The 22,043-nt window shown below is 38.5% G+C and overlaps 1 protein-coding gene across 2 annotated transcripts in view; it reads right to left on the minus strand.

The window, feature by feature from the left end:
* Positions 1–22,043, minus strand: part of inpp4b (inositol polyphosphate-4-phosphatase type II B) — a 285,453-nt gene that overhangs the window by 2,802 nt on the left and 260,608 nt on the right. Inside the window, exon 25 of one of the 2 annotated variants that reach the window (XM_039815294.1) lies at positions 19,418–19,554. In XM_039815294.1, the coding sequence (XP_039671228.1) occupies positions 19,422–19,554 (133 nt within the window). In that variant the 3' untranslated portion in view covers positions 19,418–19,421. Of the gene's footprint in view, positions 1–18,044; positions 19,555–22,043 lie in introns of those variants that run through there. The other variant, XM_039815285.1, reaches the window with a different exon arrangement.

The following is a 22,043-nucleotide window of genomic DNA, read 5'->3' on the forward strand; positions in this document are numbered from 1 at the left end:
AGTAATATGTGATACATAGTTTTAACCAAATTTTATTTACACAAGTCAAAAAAGAAGAAAAGAAGCAATGCTTTTTGGAGCATGCTGCCAATATTAAAGGGGTGATAGAATGATTATATAGGGTATTTTACACTGTTCCTTAAGGTCTCCTAATGGGGTATGTAACATTGGTTGGGCTGAAAATTGCCCGAATGCTATTTTATTAGGCCCTTAACTACCCTGTGAATATGGCTCTATTTGGAACAAGAGCTTTTCTTCCAAATATGGTATGCTAATGAATATTCAGAATGAGCTACGCGCTGATTGGTTTGAGCAAACTACATAGAAACACATGGCAGACTCGGCAGCAGGCCTCATATTTCAGACACTGCAAAGTTATACATTGTTTGTCGGGCTATTTCGTTATTAAATTCACTTCTGAGACTTTTTTAAGCGAGAAATCAACTATATAAAGCTCAAATATGGGCCATTTTACGAAAATTGATGGCTAATTGCAAATTTGGTAAGACTGTGTGTCGGAGTTCAACCGCTGGTGCTGCCTCGCCGCCCGCAGCACGGTGCTGCCTCGCCGTCCAGCCTGCTATGAGGTACTTGGAGCTCCGTCACGGCTGGCAGCCCACAGCAGGGACTACCAACACCGCTGCCCTGACAGAGCTCCAGGGCCTTCAACTCCCCTCTTCCTGCTAGCTAAATGGCCCGTTGTGTGAGAGTGAGAGCGCGGTCAGCGAGCTTGTTACACCAGCAATCTCTTACCACATGTTACACACATGTCACGCCACTTATACAAAATCTAACTAAAGGTCTTATAAAGCTAACAACGTGTCCGATTTCAAGTTAATGAATATTTGTGAAGACAAAGTGTTTTGTTAGCTGCGACTGTCCCTTCAATCCTAGCTATGTGTAGCTACAAATCACGGATAGTTAGCTTCCTTTTCGCCTTAATTCGAGTATATTTACAGTTTGAATTTCGTCACGCCACTTACACAACATCTAACTAAATGTCTTATAAACCTAACAATAGTGTCCGATTTCAAGTTAATTAATCTTTGGGAAGACTAGGTGTTTCGTTAGCTGCGACTGTCCCTTCAATCCTAGCTGTATGTAGCTACAAAACACGGATAGTTAGCTTCCTTTTCGGCGTAATTCGACTATATTTACAGTTTGAATTTCGTCACACCACGTATACAACATCTAACTAAATGTCTTATAAAGCTAACAATTGTGTCAGATTTCAAGTTAATGAATTTTTGTGAATTCCAGAGGAATTCTAAGAGGAGGCTAGCTAGCTCTCATTGATAGAGCTCCATCCAGCTGCAGGCTCTATCAATGAGACTCACGGACAAGCGGCGTTTATTTCCCCAATAGTTTGTTTAAATAACTCAACACATTATAATTGCACACATTAAAAGAGTAAATGGAACCTGTGGTAAGAGAATGCTGGCGTAACAAGCTCGCTGACCGCGCTTTCACTCACATACACCGGGCATTTAGCTAGCAGGAAGAGGGGAGTTGGAGGCCCTGGAGCTCTGTCAGAGCAGCGGCGTTTCGTAGTCCATTAGCCCAAAACGGTGACTTTGCGCGGGTATGGAGTGCTGTGGGTTGCCAGCCGTGACTGAGCTCCATCTACCTCACAGCAGGCCGGGGTCGGTGAAGGAAGGCAGGCCAGGCGGCGAGGCAGCTACACAGGCAGCACCAGCCTCTGAACTCCGACACACAGTCGGACAAAATTTGCAATTAGACATCAATTTTCGTAAAACGGCCCATATTTGACCTCTACATAGTTGATTTCTCGCATAAAAAAGTCTCAGAAGTGAATTTAATGGTAAAATAGCATATGAACAATGCATACAATTTCTGAGATCTGCACGACCTAAATTCAGAAGACTAACTGATCTCAGGTCAGTTGTGTAGCCTATGCAAATGTTGGGGCGTGACAAACACAGAGACTAGAGCCAAATGAGGAGGAGCCGCAATAGTTGACGTCAACTATGGGGCTCGTTGAGATTCGCCCGTTTTCAGAGGCAGTTTCAAATAGTGAGTTTTGCAGAGAAAAGAGGTGTCAATGGGATTTAGAGGTTCTATGTATGTCCTAGTTATCCACTAAACTGTCATTATTCAACTATGACAAGGTAAAATCAGTTTTGCATTATATCACCCCTTGAAGCAATACTTTTTTTCCATATCTAACTGTACAAACAAAAAAACTGTTAAATGACCTATGTAAGCTTTACAATATATTTATCGGAATTTTGCTATTGTTTTATTTATATTTTCTTTTTGGTAATCCACAGACTTGTTTGTGATTGTAGACTCTAAAGATTTACATCCATGTCGGTCAATAAAGATTAATAAAAAAATAAATAAACACCTGCAAAGCTGTTAAAAGTGCGGGGGAATGAACAGGAGGCACATGCACCTCAGGCACTTACCTGTTCATTTAATTCTTTTTTTCTGCTGTTTATTTAATTTACCAAACTATGTGTAATAAGCTTTGTGGTACTCAGTGTCGGAGAGTTCAGATAGCACATACTTTGAGTTACATGTACTCAACTTGTAGGCTATTCCCATTTTTATGCTACAATACCTCTACTCCCAGTGCTGGGAAAAGAGCTTGTCCTTAAGTAAAAGATCAATACCATAATGGAGTAGAAGTATAAGGCTAACATTCAAAATCGTACTTAAAATATTAACCGTTCACATACCTCCCACCAAATCACTATTTTCCTTTTTAAAGCACAATTTAAAACTAATATTTGATGCTCAAAATCTTATGTTTTATGCGCTGTATAACTTTGATTTTTATCTTGTGTCTGTTTCTACATTGCTCATTTTTAATCCTGTCTTTGTTTTTATTGCTTGTTTTGTGTAAAGTACTTTGTCATAAATAATCTTTATTACTATTATTATGCAAAATCTTACTTCAGTAAAAGTATTTAAAGTATCAAAAGTACTTACTATGCAGAGTAGCTCATTTTAGGGTATTATTTTGATTATATAGATTTTTATTTATTTATAGATAATTGGATTATAATTATTAACTCATCTCAGAATGTCGTTACCATTAACATGTAAGAAACATTTTAATGTAGCTGGTCAAGGTGGAGCAAATTCTGATTCATTTATATATTGTTGGATAGTTTATTGTAAAACAAACACACATATTATAAATGTATTTATGTTTTATGTGTAACATCTTAATTTGCAAAATGTTGAATGTTTAATGCCTTCATTGTCATTGCATTTAAGTATAATGAAATTGTAAAGCCACTCTAGTAAGGTGCATCATCATTGTAACACATATATAAAACTCATCTCACAACACATTCATTGCAAACACACACACATGTGCGCGCACACACACACACACACACACACACACACACACACACACACACACACACACACACAGAATACATCTCACCCATCATTCATAGCAAACACTCATCTTTCCTGCAAGCACATCCTAACCATAACATAAAAACACAACTTGCCCCCTCTCACACTAAGTGGATAATAAATATTCTATGGGATAAAGTGCTGAGTAACAGTGCAAACTGCTTAATTTAAAAAGTTTAGCTTCATAATAAATAATAAGTTACTACAGCCGTTAGATACATGCAGTGCAGTGAAAAGTACAATATTTCCCTCTGTAATGTAGTAAAGTAGAAGTATTGATTAGCATGAAATAGACTTACTCAGGTAAAGCACAAGTAAGTTCTTCCACTGTCTACTACATTACAAAGAGAGAAATTGTAATTTTTACCCCACTACATTCATTTGACAGATATAGTTACTCAGCAGATTCTGATTTCACATACATAACATTCATTATCTTCCAAAAAACATGATGCACCATTGCAGATTAAACTACACAACAGTATGCAGTTAAAGTCTCTGTTACTTTGCTTGGATTGTTGACACTAAAAGTCTGTTTTTACATGAATCTGCTTAAAAAGGAAAGTTTCTCTGTGTTCACATTAAATTTCACTTCTGGCATTAGTATTTCTTTAAGCCAATCTCAACCGTCCTGGCTGGTGCTAAACCCCGATAGCAAGAGGGGAAGGGATAGGCTTTTTTTTTTCTCAGCAATGTATGGTATTTGTTGAGCCAGACTACTTTGACACAACTGCTGAATTACTGCTGCGTTACTTTAAACATGGTGCATTACTTTATATTAAAGCCTTCTGTCAATATAATATTCAACAACCTTAATCCAGCATTGCCCAATGTAATGCATTTTGTATTGCGCAAGGTGTTACCTAACCAAACCTTGGCCTTTTTAGAAGAGGCATGGCACACCTAAACTTTGTGTGTTCAGTAAGACAAAAGTAAAATTTCATTCAGATTTTTCCAATGTGAGACACTTCTGTGGCTAAACGTTATCAAATACAACTGCAGTGCAATCACTGTAGGTTATAAATAGATACCTAAATGGAAACATGGCACAAGGCACATTGATCTGTGCTGTACACACCGTAAACTTGTAGCCAATCTGATTCACACCATAGACTGTAAAAACAGTGGATATAGAAGCAGTGACATCACCCATTGGTTTATGGATAGTCTTTTTGAAGCCTCTAGTTTGACAATTTGGACATCGAAATCTTGTTTTTTTGAAACCAGACATGATTTTTGAAGAGAGGGTGGAGCTAGGGAGGTTGACGTGGCCAAGCCAGTGGTGTTTATGGTTGCAATGGTGCTGTGCTAAGCTAAACGCTAAAGAGGGAGAGTTGCCGATTTTCAACCCTTCTGAAGCGAGTCATCCAGTGGAGATTTACAGACGGGTTAACTCGCACCTCCGGGTGCTGCCCCATTCAGCTGCATGTAAGGCAGTACAGAAAATTGGCAAACTTTCCCTTAAGGTACCAGCTAACGCTAGTGGTAGCTAGCTAGCTTGGTTGGCAGAACACTGACCAAGACATTTTTAGGCGGCCGAAATGTTCCAATTAACTTTGATGAAGTGATAACACACACAGAGAGGGTGAAGAAAACACAGACAACGCCTAAAAACAAGTTCACGGCTATTTGAATGTATACAGTGCCATATATATATATAGATACACTACCGGTCAAAAGTTTTAGAACACCCCAATTTTTCCAGGTTTTTATTGAAATTCATGCAGTTCAATGTCTTATTGTACCCAAAATGTATTAAAAATGTTTTACTCCTCAAAGTAGCCCCCTTTGGCAGATATAACAGCTGAACACACTCGTGGCATTCTTTCTACAATGGAAATCAAATATTCTTCAGAAAGTTCTTCCCAACTCTGTTGCAGAAGTTTCCATAAATGTGTGGCACTTGTAGGTTGCTTTGCTTTCCCTTTTCTGTCCAGTTCATCCCAAACCAGCTCAATGAGGTTTAAGTATGGTGACTGTGCTGGCCACTCCATGTTTTTAAGCTTACCATCTTGTTCTTTTTTGCTAAGGTAGTTCTGGCATAGCTTGGACTTATGTTTTGGGTCATTATCTTGCTGTAGGATGAACCCCTGACCAACTAGGCGCATACCAGAGGGTACTGCATGGCTTTTTCTTAGCAATGGCTTTCTTGCTGCAACTCGACCTATCAAACCTGCAGCTCGAAGTCTTCTCTTTACAGTTAAAACTGAGACTTGCTTATTACGGCCACTATTAAGCTGTGCTTGAAGCTGTTGTCCTGTGAGCCGCCTATCACACAAGCTGTTGACTCTCAGAAACTTGTCTTCTGATTCTGTTGTGGCTTTGGGTCTGCCAGACCTCTTCCTGTCAGAGTTTCCCCCAGTTTCTAAGTGCCTTTTGATGGTGAAGAATTTTCTCTGTAGAAAAGACCAACATTCTTAAGTGTTATGATGGTCTGTCTCTCTTCCATTGTTAATTGCCTTTTTCCGGCCATTTTCATTGCAAAACTACTTTCTGCAGTACAATACTGTTCAAATAATGCTCACGAGGGTAAAGTACCACAGTGTGTTCCAACAATACTTTTATACAAACAGAGGGGGTTGTAAGTAATCCAGATAAGTTGGAACACCTGTGGGAATTGGTAGCACCAACTTTCCAAGGTTGATCAACCTCCATTGCTGCAGAACAGCTTTACATTGTTAACCCATTTCTTGTTCCCTGAAAAAGGCCTTTTTGTAAAATTCTGAAATGTACATTATTTTTCAGTTTTGGGTAACCTTACTTTTTTTTTTAACCTCAGACAGTTCACCACTTACCTTTGTACCATTTCATGCTATTCATTGGACTTGAACTGCTAAAATTTCAATAAAAAAACTAGAAAAATTGGGGTGTTCTAAAACTTTTGACCAGTGGTGTATATATATTAATATAAATATATATATATTGTGATTACATTCTGAATCTGCAACGTTCTCTGTCAGGTAAATCAGTAAGTCAGTAGTAAGCTATACAGTGGAGTTGCATATAAAGTGGTTTGGGGTCCTTCTGTAAGTAATTTTAGGGTACAAAGCAGCAATACCACAGGCCAAGCAATCGGCCGTTCCAAACAGGCACATTTTCAACGGGCACTGCACTAGTTCTTCTTAAAAACACAAATATTTTTTAGAAATGTCATGCTATATTATTTTTAAGCAATGGGGAGGGGATACAATTAACCGCCCTGATCGGCCCCTCCAACTCTGAGAATGCATGGAATTTAGAGAATGCCAGTTAAAATCACTTTCTGCTCCTGGCTTAGCAGAAGAACATAAAACTTGAAATGTCATGGCCTACACATCATGACACTTGCAGAAACTATGAATGGTTGAAGCAGCTAAAAACTAAGTCAATATCAATAAGTCAGTAATCAGATATGTGATTTTCCATTACACCCCCTGCTGGAAAGATACAATGGCACTTCTGCATTGGATTCACTTTTCAGACCCGGAAGCTACATTCATTATTTTTACAGATTCACACCCTTAAAAGGGCTCACAAATGCCCACAGCACAGGCTTCTGTTTATGGACATCATGGATCCGCTCAGCTCCGGTGTTGTGCTGAGTTTTGCAACCCTGCCACTCAGGATCAATCATTTCTGCAGAATAATGCGTGTCCCTTAACACACTGCCGAAAATTGCATCCACCTCACAAGCAAGGAAATGCTACGGAGTCTAATAAAACATTAATGACTTTAGATGTTCTACAATTATAGACTTCAGATCATTTATCATCATTGATAAACATGACAAAGAAGTTTATATAGTTTTTAAACCGCACTTTGCCTTAGACTCCTGCATCCATAGCTCTCCAGCTCAGCATCAAATACCAAAACCTGGGGGAGGTAGCTGTTCCATCGTCCCTAGTGCCATTGGTAGGTAACCCTCCCCCTGAAACATCAGCTGCTGCCCCTAGTTTGCCTGGTGACTCCACCAGTGCTGTTTTCGCAAGTCAACTCTGCTGCCTGGTGTCCCTTGTGTTGGACAACCTGCTAAGCAACAACAGCAGGGCAACTCCTTCGGGAAACAGCTGAGATTCAGCACATCTCTGCCATTGTTGTTGGACCATCCATGGTCCGTCACCTGTCACACCCGAAACACAAACTTTCTGTCACCTAGATGCCTGTGTCACAGTTATAAATACTGTATATATATACATACACACACACACATACATATTACCTTCAGCAGCAAAATACTGCAGCCACCATGATTGTTTATGCAGGAATTGACGATCTGAAATTCAAACAATCTCAGAGCATATACTATTCACCAAAACTATGGAACTCCCTACCCACGGCAAGCTCCATGGATATTTTTAAACGACAATTGAAAACGTATTTATTCAGCACTGCTTTTAAGTAACTGTGTCTATCTGTTCATTTAATTATCATAGTTTACATGTTTTATTGTTCCTTTGCTTTCCCCTGTTTTATTTAGATCTTTCACATATTCTGTTGTTCTTGGCATACCTGTTCTTGATATTCGCTCCTCTGTGGTTTGTTCATTTGATTGCTTAGTTGTATTACACAAGTGTCTGCACTTGTTTGGTGGGGATTGGTGATTTTGTTCGTTTTGTGGTTTCTCACTTTGTTGTAAAGCACTTGAGCTACGCTCTCTGTTTGAAAGGTGCTAAATAAACTAAGTTCATTAAAACAACCACAAAGAGACACTAAACAACCACAACGAGTCTTGCCTTGGGTCTTATATGTGTATGTTTGACCTAAAACACATGTTGTTTGATTTTTATCATATTGATAACTATAAAATCCAAATACTAAGTGCTCAATAGTAGCATTAGGCATTAAGGCAAAATTGATCTTGCTAACCAGCTCTTTTTCTCTCAACAGTCTCATTCAAGCTTGACAAAATAACCCAGGATGACATACTAACATTTCTTTGTGTTATTTCTAGAAAGGCGTCCACTTCCAGTCGACCTGCAACCTTTGCAGAGAGAGCCACAAAACTCAGGTCTGGCTTTGTTTCTTAGTTCTGAGGTAGGCATACAGTGCGTGACTTGTTTGTCTAAACTTAAAAATTGGTTATCATACATAAAAATGACAGAGGGAATATTTCTGTAGTTAGAAGTAAACATTACCAAATACAACACAAATTTAGTCAGATATTTAAGCAATATTACACTACAGGGTGTGCTTTAAAGGTCCCATGACATGGTGCTCTTTGGATGCTTTTATATAGACCTTAGTGGTCCCCTAATACTGTATCTGAAGTCTCTTTCCCGAAATTCAGCTTTGGTGCAGAATTACAGCCACTAGAGCCAGTCCCACAATGAGCTTTCCTTAGTATGTGCCATTTCTGTGTCTGAAGCTATTGAGGAGAGTGGGAGTGGCAAGGTGGATGGTGGGGGTGTGGCCTTGACCAACTGCCACTTTTCTCGTTTGAAAACCATGATGTCTCTCTCTCATGGGTTGGCCAAATTCTCTGGGCGGGCAAAGCAGAGAAAGGGGAGGTAACCTTGCTTGTTATGACCTCGTAACAAGCAGATTCCAAAACGGCTCATCTGAGCTTTCATTTTCTCAAAGGCAGAGCAGGATACCCAGGGCTCGGTTTACACCTATCACCATTTCTAGCCACTGGGGGACCATAGACAGGCTGGGGGAACTCATATTAATGTTAAAAAACCTCATAAAGTGAAATTTTCATGCCATGGGACCTTTAATGTCATTAATGGAACGGTCGGTGTAATATTGTGATTATACCTCTCTTTGTACACAGTCTATGGATTATACATTCAACGGTTACCAACTAAATAAAAGATATAGTCTATATCCACGACGTTCCACTTCCGAGATTGCTCCAGTGCTGCTGGAAATTCTGCCGGATGTCCCTCTTTTCGGTTGAACAGTTTTCTGTTGCAAGAGTAAATCAACTTTTGAATGTACACATATTCCACCAAAAGAAGTTCCTTCCCGAAGCTATTTTGCAGCGGCACCGTGGCTCTGTCCAGTGCCACCCATGACGATTGTGATTGGTTTAAAGAAATGCCAATAAACCAGACCACATTTTTCTCCCATCACGGAATGCTGTATGGACTAGCCAGACCGTCCTCTGCGGCGCTGTGGAGGAAGGTCTGGCAAAGCGAGACTATAAAAGATATAACCAATCTTCATATTGTCTCTGTCTTCAACAACAACAGAGACAATACTAGTCATTGCTGAGTCAACCTCAGCTAGCAAACTTGAGCCAACGTTAGCTTTGTAGAGATTGTAGGATTTCCCAAATGGAATATATACCCTGCATATTAACACAAAGCTGCTTTGCTAGCTGAATGGTGTTGTAACTAACAAAAAATGTGTCATTCTCTACAAGTGTAAATGGCTTGTTAAAGGTGCTGTAGGTAGGATTGTGAAGATCCAGGACTTCGCCCAAAAATTTGAACATCGACAACTTCTCAGTCCCTCCCCCCTTTCTGCTGAAGCCCAAACCGATCTCCTAAGCCCCTCCCCCCACAAGGGATAATGAATGTATGTGCATGAGCAGTGATTGACACGCAGTTAAACACCCCCCCAGCCCTGATTGGTGCATCTGAACAGGGAGCTATGGATTTTTTCAAATCGCACTACAGGCTGTAGGAGGTGCCAGAGGAGCCAGATTTTCTTTTTTTTTATTACCTGCTTCATGTAATTCTACTGGAACATAGGGTCAGTTTCAGCAAATATGACAGAAAGTTAGTTTTAGAAGTCTTACCTACTGCACCTTTAATACTGGGAAGGTTTTCTCAGAAGGGAATGAGTTGAGTATTGTATCTGTCTGCAAGATTACATCTCGTAGCTCAGTGTTTGGCATAAAGTAGCAGTGAGTCAGGAAAACATACAGTACTTTTTAAACGCCTGTTTACTTTCATAGCCACTGTTGCAAGAACTAAAAAAAAAATGTCTACGTTGTCATAATTAATGTTTTGTAATCAGTGTCTCATTCTCTTACAGCTTCCTGAGTACATCTACATCTGCTGCGTTTGTGCCTGTACCTAATACATCACATGCACAGAGTTGCTTGAAGAGTCTGAAAAACGCCATTGAGGTGAGAGAAGGTATTAAATAAAATAACATTTTGGTTATGTTTATCTTTTACCACTTATGATAAAAGCATTTGTTTTATACCAGATGTCGAAACCATCGTGATTTTATGTTCACTTATACTTGTTGACACTTTGCTGTTGTGTACCCTTTTTACAAATGTAATGGATAGTTTATGTTTTGTTTAATATCTGAAACATTATTCCAAACCCTAATCTTTTAAATTTTGTTTTTTATTTTTCGTACCCCTTTTCAGAAATCTGATGCTATGCTGTATGCCCCGTCAGCTGTCCAAGTAAGTTGTGACAGAACATGTTAAACTTTGGTTTCGATTTCAGTTAGGAGAACGATGAGAAGATCAGAGTACATGTCTGCATACTTCAGTCAATGATGTTCCAATGTAAACTTAAAGGATATGTTTTCTTATTGTCAACAAATCCAATGGAAAAGACCAAAACCAACAATGAATTGATTCTACTAACAAGTATCGTCTTTGTAGTCAAAGCCTGGGGGTTTCACAGACCTCTATTGACAAATAAATGCATCGTTGAGCTACATTGTTGTACTGGGTGACGTTTTCTGTCATTGCAATGAACATGGCCACTGTAGTTTGAGTAAACGAGTCAACCTCCGCCCAGCTGCCAGTAATACTCAGTAGTGCACCAAATGAGTATTGATACCTGACTGAAAATAGTTGCACCATTTACTCTTGTTTGAGTAACGTGTTTATAAAAACTACATTGCCCAGCTGATTTAGAAAATGACTTAATCATTCTTAGCCATGTTGCTGGTATGGCTCTATGGATGGTAATGTCAGTGAGTCCACCACTTAAGTGCTGACTAAATCTCAAGACTTTTGGATGGATTGCCATGAACTTTAATACAGACATTAATGGTCTCCATAGGATGGAGCCTAAAGACTTGGGTGATCCTCTGACCTTTCCTCTCACTCCACCATGAGGTGGACAATTGCAGCTTTGAGTTGAATGTCTTAACTATTATATGGATTGCCATGAAATTTGGTACAGGCATTTATGTCCCCAACATGATGAAATGTAATAAGGTTTGGTGAATCCCTTTTCATATAGCTGGTTTAAATTTCAATGTGTGTAATACTTTGGTTTATGATCAACTACCTGCAAAACCATTCCTACATTCCTAGCACTATATTGTGACTAAGTGCAACATCACAGAGCTGCTAGCATGGATGTAGACTCTTTAAAATTATACTTGTATTATATTATACTAACTATATATATATATATATGTGACTATTTTTCAAGCTTTACATCTGCAGTAGGAATAAATGGACTAAGCGCCCCAGACAGGGCAGGGAACCCAAAGTATTGAGAGGCGGACTGAGGCATTGGTAGTTTTCGTCTTTCCACGGGATTGGTTGATAATAAGAAAAACATAGAATAATGCCAATGTATTCTTTCAAATTTAAACATCACATTAGTCTACAGATACATTTTTCTATTTATTGTTCAGCACAATATTTGTCTAGCTAGGTGAGCAGTTGTACTATTAAAAAAAAATAAAATCAACTTATGACAGAATTCACATTATATATTGATTTGTGAGCATACCTGCATGAATCATGGTGTGCTCAAAGGCCTGACAGCTACAAAAACATGTACAATTTTGTTTCTAACAGTTGATGTAACATATATGGAACTGCATGTGTCCATACTGATGCATTTCTCTCTCTCCTAGGAGAGCTGTAAAGTTATGTCGCTCAGATGTTACATATTGGAGTTGTTGGTGGTCATCATGGAACAAGAAATTGTGGGCCCTAAAGCAAATTGCATCTTTGATTTCAATGACAGACTGCCTAAAGATAACTTTGTAAGTCCTGTTAACAAATTCCTCCTTACAGTATAGTGTGCGTCTTACTTTTTTTAACTACCTGTCCTCTCATAACCACTGATGAAGCTGGTATTAACATCATCAGTTGTGTGTAAAACTGTATGCACATTTATGTTTTTAAAAAAAAAATTTTTTTTTTTAAAAAAAAAAAAAAAAAAAATTTTTTTTTTTTTTTTTTAATAAAAAAATTTTTTTTTTTTTTTTTTAAATGTTTTTTGACGGACTAAATAACCTTTTGGAAGAAATGACTACACTGTTGAATACTTAGAAAACGTAATGTGATGTAAATAATGTAAGCTACACAAATGTATTTGTATATATTTGTAAATAATTAAGTTTTCATTTTGTAAATTTTGTCACATTGTAACTACGTCAACCTGTGACAAAGCGTACTGTCCTGTATTTTATAACAGTTTAAATGTATTGAAGGACAGTACTGCATCTCAGGCCGTTGATTATTTTTAACTGTACAGATGAAGTCTCCAACACTCTGCGTCACAATCTGCCTTCAGGTGTACAGGTTTGAGAGAAGTATAATTGAGTAGCAGCATTTACTGTATAGAATGTATAATATTAAGCTCATTGCTAAACACTACTGAATGTAGCACCTATTATACAGTATAATGAATGCCTAATGAACTCTAGTATCTTCAGAATAGTTGCTCATCCAGTAAATAATATATCCTAACTATAGTCTTTCATTGTATTTCTTTTGTCTTTCTTATACCTCGTGTTTGTTAAAGGTGTATTTTAGAGTTTGTTTTGAAAACAGTTGCTTACATCCAGCATGGCCATTCAGACTGAAAACTGAAGTTTGAGTAATAGATCCGAGAGTTTGAAGTATTTTTGTTTTGCAGAAGTCATTTTTTAGGCTTCAGTTTTTGGCCTCATTGAAAAAGATAAGGGAGCCACAAAGTGCTAAAGTTAGTCTGAATGCATAGTGTATCAGTGAGGTCGAGCAAACGTGCTGAGTGCATTTCCTTCTTTATCCAACACACTTTAAAAAATTAAACTGTTTATTGGTTACATCCACGTTTGTTTGCTAGTACTCTTCTTCTTTCCTGCCTTTGTTGGCACATTGCTATGTTTTTTGGTGCATTTCCATTAACAACTGGTGTTTGGTGGAATAGCATGAAGCCGACATCAAGATGAGTGTGGTTGCCCAAATGTGTGTGTCCTTGTGCATCATACAAACAAATCGGTGAGCCAGTTCATTGCTCCATAGGGCTACTAGAGGTATGTATAAAAAGCCAAGAAAATGAAATGATGATAATCCTGTGTCCTTCACTGGTCTCATTATATGATGCTCTGTTTGGAATTTGACACTAGAGAAATGAAATAAAAGTAGACAAAAAACACTTTAGAAATTCCCTTGGAGGAAGTCCAGGGTCCTCATTTATAAAACCTGTTACGCAAGAAAAAGTTGCGTGAAGCAGGGTGAAATTTTTCGTCGCAACATTCCTCGCAATAGTCGGGATTTATAAAGAATTTCCATGCGTAAAATTGTTCCCAGTTTTCCGCAAACTTTTGACCACACGTGTGATCGTGCGTAATGCTCCCAAGGTTTTATTGACTGCGTTTTAGTGAACTCCGATGGTATGCCCGTTTTCCGAACCTAACCCAGTTTTTGTTTTCCTGAACCCAACAATCCTGTTCTTGCTAAACCGACCCAGAGCCGGTCGCGGCGCCCGGCGAGGGGCTGCCAGCAACGGGGGAGAGGCAGGGGCTCCTCCGACACCGTGCAGCGGAGGAAATGCGCTTTTCCTCCGCTGCTCTCCCCTGCCTCGCCCCGGGAAATGCGTTGTTTGTTTGATGTGTATCTGTGTGTGTGTGTGTGTGTGTGTGTGTGTGTGTGTGTGTGTGTGTGTGTGTGTGTGTGTGTGTGTGTGTGTGTGTGTGTGTGTGTGTGTGTGTGTGTGCGTCTTTATGTGGTCGTGTCTGATTGTAGGTGTCTGTTTGTGGGAATGTTGTCTTTCTGCACCTGCTATTCCCAAACAGTTATCATACAAGTTACCAAATTGTTACATTTCAAGCACTTTCACCTGTTTTGCACCAATAATGATCCAAAATCTTGTTTCTATTTTTACCTTTTTAATAACTGAATTTCCTTTCTCACAAAAAACGAAAATGATCATATGATCATAAATGTGATCTCACAGGGGTAAATGGCAAATATGAACCATAAATGATTTATATATCATTGGTAATTGAGCTAAATCTGTTAAGTATTAAGGCTGCGTAACAACAATATGAACACTAGGGTTACGGCTTCCAAACAGGATTTTGTTTCGCTGTTCTACCTCTGTTAGGAGCACATCGATCTCACAATCACTGAATCGTGTTTTTTCCCCATTTTCCCGTTTCGTGATTGGTGATCAAGGGCTCCTTTCAAGTCTGGAATATTCATTGATTGATTAACATGGACCTTATTAGGACAAATATGGGACGACCTTGGGAGGAGCGTGAGGCTCGTGCAGGACCGCATAAGGTAACGCACGTCCGTATTTATAACGAGAAGAGTGCGTACCGGTGTGCGCCGCAAGGTGTTATAAATCAGAATATTGTTTTTGCGTACGAAAATTCTGACTTTTTTGCGCACGAAATCTTTCAGAATAGAATCTACGCACAGTTTTATAAATGAGGCCCCTGGTCTGTGATGAAGTTAAGAACAGAAATCTGCCAAAAACGACAGCCTGCAGTTACTAGCTGCTTATGCAGATGTATTCTTAGGTTTTCAATTTTGGGACTGATAGAGGAATTTGGCAAAGATGGTCATCATTTGAGATCCAGAGACAAGACTCCATACCTTAATCCTCAGCTGAAAGGTAAAGTAAAACCAGCGCTGTCTGTAAAATAAGGAAATAAAACCATTCTGATGGGATCTGGATTTCTCATCCTCGTGATAAGAGCACTTTCTGTTGGAGCCCTCTTTATCAGTCACATGCATCACTGGTCCCTAAAGAGGACCTTTGAACTCTCAACTATTTTTAAGTATGCCTCTGGGACTGAGTTCTACACAACAGGACAGTAAATTAAATAACTTCATATTTGTACATGACCAAAATCTGTTGTGGCCCCATACTCTCCGGCACCAACTGTGCCTCTTAAGAGTCGATAGGCAAACTGAAGAATATAGACACTGTCCCTCATATGCACTGTCCATTCAAGACACCAGATATAACCCATCAACGCTCCATCAACACTTCCATCCCTTTCATCCACTGCAGGTCATGAAGAATGACTCCAGCACACATTGCAAGATCTTCAACTTTCCCCCAATTGACATAAAAAGCCCTTTGTATTCACACCCTCCTCACAGCAGCCAAAAGTTCAGACTTCCTAATCAATCAGGTACACTGAACTTCTTTGATTAATCAATGCTGACTTGTCCCAATAAAACAACACATACTGGAAGAACATCTCTGGTCTCTCTCTTCCTCCTTTTCAGTTACATTCTGATCTTATGTTTAGATAATCTTCTTTACCCAGGGATCAATGGACATTTGGTCACCACTATAAACTGCTACATTTTGGCTGGTTTATTTGAGCTACATTATGTGTTGATTTTTCACCATGTTATAACTTTGAACATATTAACAAAATGCGGTTGTGTGAAATGTGTACTAAATTGATTTCTTATCCATAACTCATGTAATGACTAACATTCTATGTTAATTAAGTGTTAATATGATAGTGATGGGAAAAGCCGTAAAAATTCGGTCTAACGACTTAATTAGAATAAACTTTAATCAAAGTGAAACTTCCAGAAAGGGAGTGACTTCTGGGCCATCCCCTCTTGTCTTGGAGACAGCCCTCAGAAACAGGCATGCAGCAGGTTTTGACTAAGTCTCTCCGCTATTCCTTTTTGAACTCATTCACTCACTATTTTTGTTCATGTGACTTTTAAGTCTTCATCACTACAATTTTGAAGCTCGTCTTTTTGAAATTTCTGTAAAAATCCGATTTGAGAAACAAACTTCCTGTGATTTTTCACCTGTGAAGTTTCGTTTGATGAATCTTAGAGCCTTTTATTGGGCCAACTGAATCATTTTTGGAAGTATTCAAACAAACTAACTACAGGGAGAGACAACTTCATTTTTGAACCCACTTATCAGCTCGTCATCAGCTCTACCCAAGCTTGCTTGTCTATCTGTATCGGCTACTTTCTGGCTTAAAAGAACTTTCACTGCAAGTGCCCGGGCACAGCCAACACCGAACCAACCTCATCATTAGCCGAGACCTACGGAAGGCCAAGGAGTTGCAACGACGATTGGTTGAGACCAATGACCGGGTAGTTCAGGCTTGTCAGCTGAGAGAAGCTAAGGAAGAAGAATTAGCCACCACCAAGAAAGAGCTGATACGCTCTCTTGAAATGCACAGCCCCCGACAAACCCATCTCAACGATGCTTACTTAGAGAATAAGAGACAATCAACTTGCTGAGGGAGCTCAAGAAATTGTGTCTCCGTCATTCCTTTGACCAATCACGACTGATTTCTTTGGGACAAGCAGGGTCCCTTAGGACACAGGTACCCCAGCTCCCGCTCAACGATCTTACTTACCTCCAAACACACAGGCTTTGAGGGGTCCTTCTCATCACGACTTACACAAAATGGCCCGCAATGTATCACGCTTTGAACCCAGTCCTGGTGGTTCTCATGGCGTCTACGTGTACTTGAAAGACATCGAGTTCTACTTGGAAGTTCCCAAGTGCCTCTGTTGAGGACAAACTTTACCTAATCAAGGTAACCTCCATCCGCAACGTCAGCAAATTCCTTGACCAACAGCCTAACCAGGTCAGAAGTACGACATGCTCTGTCATGCATTAGAGAGAGAGTTTTCTGACCATTTGACACAAGCCGGTTTGACTGCTGCCATGGCAGTGAGACAGGTAAAAACAAGAATCTCTCCAACAGTATTACCTTCACCTTCTACAAGTGTACTTTGTACCCACGCACTTCAACCAGCCACAATCTGCCTGATCTTGCTTCTTTGGGGTTTCTAAAACAGTCTCAAAGACTCAAAGTCAAAGAACTGAGCCAAACCCCTACCCCACCAACTCACGCCAAAACAAATTCCAATCTGATCGATGGAAAAGTCGAAAGTTCAGTGAGTATAAAGGAAACACCAAAGAAAATGGTTACAAACCAGCTCTATCAGTAAGGAACAAGAACACTGAAGGTAAGTATAAAACATCCAGATTTAGCCAAGAAGATCTTGAATCTATCAAATGTATCGTCCAGGACGTACACCAAGAGAACAAGAAAGCTGGTCTCTACTCCGTGAAAGAGCACCCATCGCTTCAGGGCTCTGTCATAGCAGTCCCTGATAATCAACCAAAGGAATCAGATCATGGGGGTTAAGAAACAACTGAACCCAAGTCTAGACAAGTCTCTTAAAGAGGACTCCTCAGGTATACAGGTCGGACCACCTTTCCAACAATTTCTATTTTACCTCGAAGAGAAAGGAGTAGCATGAAAGTTCTACCTTTCCATGATAGATAGATAGAGATACTTTATTAATCCCGAAGAAAATTAAGGAATGCTTGAAGACACATTCCTACACGAAGCTCTCCCTGACAAGGCCACAGATATTACCTTAATGTCATTAGCACTTTTCAATAAGCTGCAAATGATGACCCGCCGATCAAACAAAGACTTAAAACATACAAAATACAACATTTTAAAGGTTACTTTTATTTTATCCAGACAAAAAAACAATCTTCTCATCCCTTTGAGTGTTAGTTTTAATTGAATATATCTTGCTAGTTGGTAATGTTTTTAATACAACACATGGATTAAATAATGATGAATGATCAATCATGACTAATTTAACTGTAGTAGTTTACTTGTTCCATTAAACGCACACCTTTGAAATTGAACACATATCATCATACAATCACAAATATCAATCCATTATTTTATTTTATTTCAAATAGACAATTGTAAATATCCAATGTACAACACAACAAATACATTTCAAACACGCATTAAGGTCCAAGGTATCAACCCTTAGAATAAAAGAAAATTGTTTAAGAATACAAAAATAAATATTTGAATTTTATATATAGTATTCAGAAATGATGGTCCAATATTCTAATTTTATTCCAACTTCCAACTGTACCTCATGTGGTTTCACTGGCCTGTACCTTGAGATATAAAAAGATTATGGAAAAAGATTAAGTGCAACCATTAAGAGAATGGAATGAGTTAGAAAACAGGATTCAACATATGCATTGAAATACTGGTATGTTACTTATTACAAATGAATGAAAATGTCTGCAACAGTCAAAAACAATATAGGAAAAGTTTAGAGCTGAATATGTGATGCCATAAAAATGTACAGATCAGCTGATCAAGAACTGCAGAAATGGACAAATTCCTGTACAGACATAACATGGAATTAGGCTATAAACAAACATGGAATTAGGCTATAAACAAGTCATTGTTTCCAAGTCATTGTAGAGAGGGGTTTATACCACAAAAAATCACTGTAGCATGGAAGTTTATTCTCGACCTTGGGAACAGCATATTTAACAAAAAAATACTCTCAAGTCGAAGTTTTTACTGAATCACCTCTAAAATAGCTCAGAAAAGGTAGTAAGTGAACATTTTAGTTAATACTGTTGTCTCTCTCTCTATCACACACACACACACACACACACACACACACACACACACACACACACACACACACACACACACACACACACACACACACACACACACACACACACACACACACACACACACACAAAATTCTTCATGCACACAAATGCAGGTTGAACTGCTTAACGTCTTAAAACAAATCGTTAACATACTGCACAGCCACACAAACACTCAAACTGTGGTTTGGCAACACAGTTGCACTGCTTAGGCCATGAAAAAATAAACAAGGCAATACTTGGAAAGTGCATGAATTTTACAATAACACGTTTGGCAAATCCAGCTTGGGAATCGATGAACACACACTATAAGCAAAATCCAAGAAGTCATTTTGGTTACAATAAACAACAATAAAACATTTTAACCATAATGTATAAGCTTTCATAGTTACTACTTGGGTAACACACAATGACTGGTTTTACAGTACATGGCTTACGTCCTCAAGAGTCAACTTTGCCGTAAGTTCCCTCTGGTGGTCGGTAGCACTTGGGAAAGGCCATCAGCTGCAACATGTTGAAGGCGTATTTCCTGCATTTAATATTCTTTTGAACGTTCTCAATCCGACATCCTTCTCTGGTGATCAAATAAACGGGGTGAAGAGGGAATGAGGAAAAAAAAGAAGGAAAAACAAAAAAGTAAACATGAATGAGTTTTTAAATTAGGTTTGTGATGATAAACACAAAATGCTATTTAATTTTGTCTCTCAACAATCAGCCATAAATTATATAATCACATATGTGCCTAGATCACCTGAGACAGCCATTGTTGCCGCTCACAACTTCTGATCACCACTTTGGGACTCCATTTTACAACTTTTGTTTGGTATGGGTTCAAGTGTCCATTTAGTTTGATTATACTCAAGTTTTATTTGGTATGCTGAGGTTCATGAAGTTCATTCATGATCTTGGAAACCGCAGTTAAAACTCCATTGTGTAATTTTTTTAATGTTGATTTCACAAATATGTGCTCATTCATGTATAATTACTTCCACCAATTAATGTATGTGTTCCCTAATGTGAAGATATACATATTTCCCTGAGATTTGGACCTGCAACTTCTCCACATCTTTATATTTTGGTCGCATTTCCTCTCTTGTCCTCTCCCCTCCCTGCAGCTGTCCCTTAGACGTTGTTAGGCTACAAGCTTGACCTCAACTAACAATCACACAAATATCAAAAACATTTGAAGTGAAACTTGTAGTTGAGCTAATTACATTAATTTTTTGGTTGTTGTTGTTGTTGGCAGTTACACAAATTATCCTAAGCCCTTTACTCTTTAGCTAAACTCCACTGTTGCTATCTTTACTTACAGTTTAAAACAGGCATACGTATTTAGAACTGCAAACAAACACGTGCGTCATAAGTGTCTCTATTAAACATTCCAACCAATCAGAATCCAGAATTGTCAGGGCCATGCTGTATTAAATATTCTACAGTCTTTGTGTGTCTGATTGTGTGATTTTTCCTCTAAGTCAATTTTTTTCACTAAGAATGTGTACTTCCTTCACCGGGACTCTTCACTTAGCCCAAAGAAACTGTTGTATTTTAACATGTTCGAGTGAAGCGCTTCCCTGCTTTATGATTTTTTTAATGCTTCAGATGATTATGTGGATCACTATGTTCATTTTATATTTAAAAAAGGTTTTCCTTTAGATTTAAAAATAGTAGTTACATGAATCCAAAAAACTACCTTTTAGCTACCTACTCGGCTCATTTAATCAGGTTTTAGTACCTTAAAGTGCTGTGACACTGTATTAACTTCTGTCTGCTAATGCTTCAGACATACAGTACAGGCCAAAAGTTTGGACACACTTTCTCATTCAATGCGTTTCCTTTTTATTTTCACGACTATTTACATTGTAGATTCTCACTGAAGGCATCAAAACTATGAATGAACACATGGAATTATGTACTTAACAAAAAAGTGTGAAATAACTGAAAACATGTCTTATATTTTAGATTCTTCAAAGTAGCCACCCTTTGCTTTTTTATTAATAAGGGAAAAAATTCCACTAATTAACCCTGACAAAGCACACCTGTGAAGTGAAAACCATTTCAGGTGACTACCTCATGAAGCTCATTGAGAGAACACCAAGGGTTTGCAGCGCTATCAAAAAAGCAAAGGGTGGCTACTTTGAGTAATCTAAAATATAAGACATGTTTTCAGTTATTTCACACTTTTTTGTTAAGTACATAATTCCATATGTGTTCATTCATAGTTTTGATGCCTTCAGTGAGAATCTACAATGTAAATAGTCATGAAAATAAAGAAACACATTGACTTAGGTGTGTCCAAACTTTTGGCCTGTACTGTATATCAAAGATTATATTTCTGTTTGAAAGCATAATGTGGTGTTGGGCAAGAGCTAGACGGTTAGCTTTCCAGAAACATGAGTGTTGCCTTTCAGGATTTAGACAAGTGTAACTGATGTGACCCTGAAAAAGGAAGCAAACCTCTGTCTGTTTTTGTAAAGCTGCCTCTAGGTGCAAAGGTTAGCATTTTATTGTAAGGTGCAACAGCTAATAATTGTTCTTCCACACTATATGAAGTGCTGTATTTATGTTTTATGACAGTTTTGTTTTGATTATAGTAATAAAATGCATGCTTAATTTGAAGATTTTCCTCCCTATTAGATGAACAGTGTGGGAAATCCAGCCAAAACAATGAAAAACCACTGTCACAATACTTAAAAATTTAAAAATGACATGCAATCCAATACAACACCTCCACCACAACTATGACCTACAAGAATAGTATCACACTTCACTTAACCAACTTCTCTATCCCTTACATATTTCTGACTTATCTCTAATATTGTAAAATTGAAAACTTTCCCATATACAAACCGTTATGAGTGGCCAGTTTTTAATTTTCAGCAGTTGCTGGAGCCACCACTGTTGCTTAATACCTACCAAATGTGTTTTTGTTACAGAGGTTTTATTAGGCAGGTTTTTACTTTAATGTTTTGGGGTTATGTATGGTCTCTCACTAAAACTCGAACTTCTACTTACACACATATCCAGATTACTCTCAGGTCCAGATTCAGTCTCATTATTATACCC

Source organism: Perca fluviatilis, chromosome 1, assembly GCF_010015445.1.
Source record: "Perca fluviatilis chromosome 1, GENO_Pfluv_1.0, whole genome shotgun sequence".
Taxonomy (NCBI): domain Eukaryota; kingdom Metazoa; phylum Chordata; class Actinopteri; order Perciformes; family Percidae; genus Perca; species Perca fluviatilis.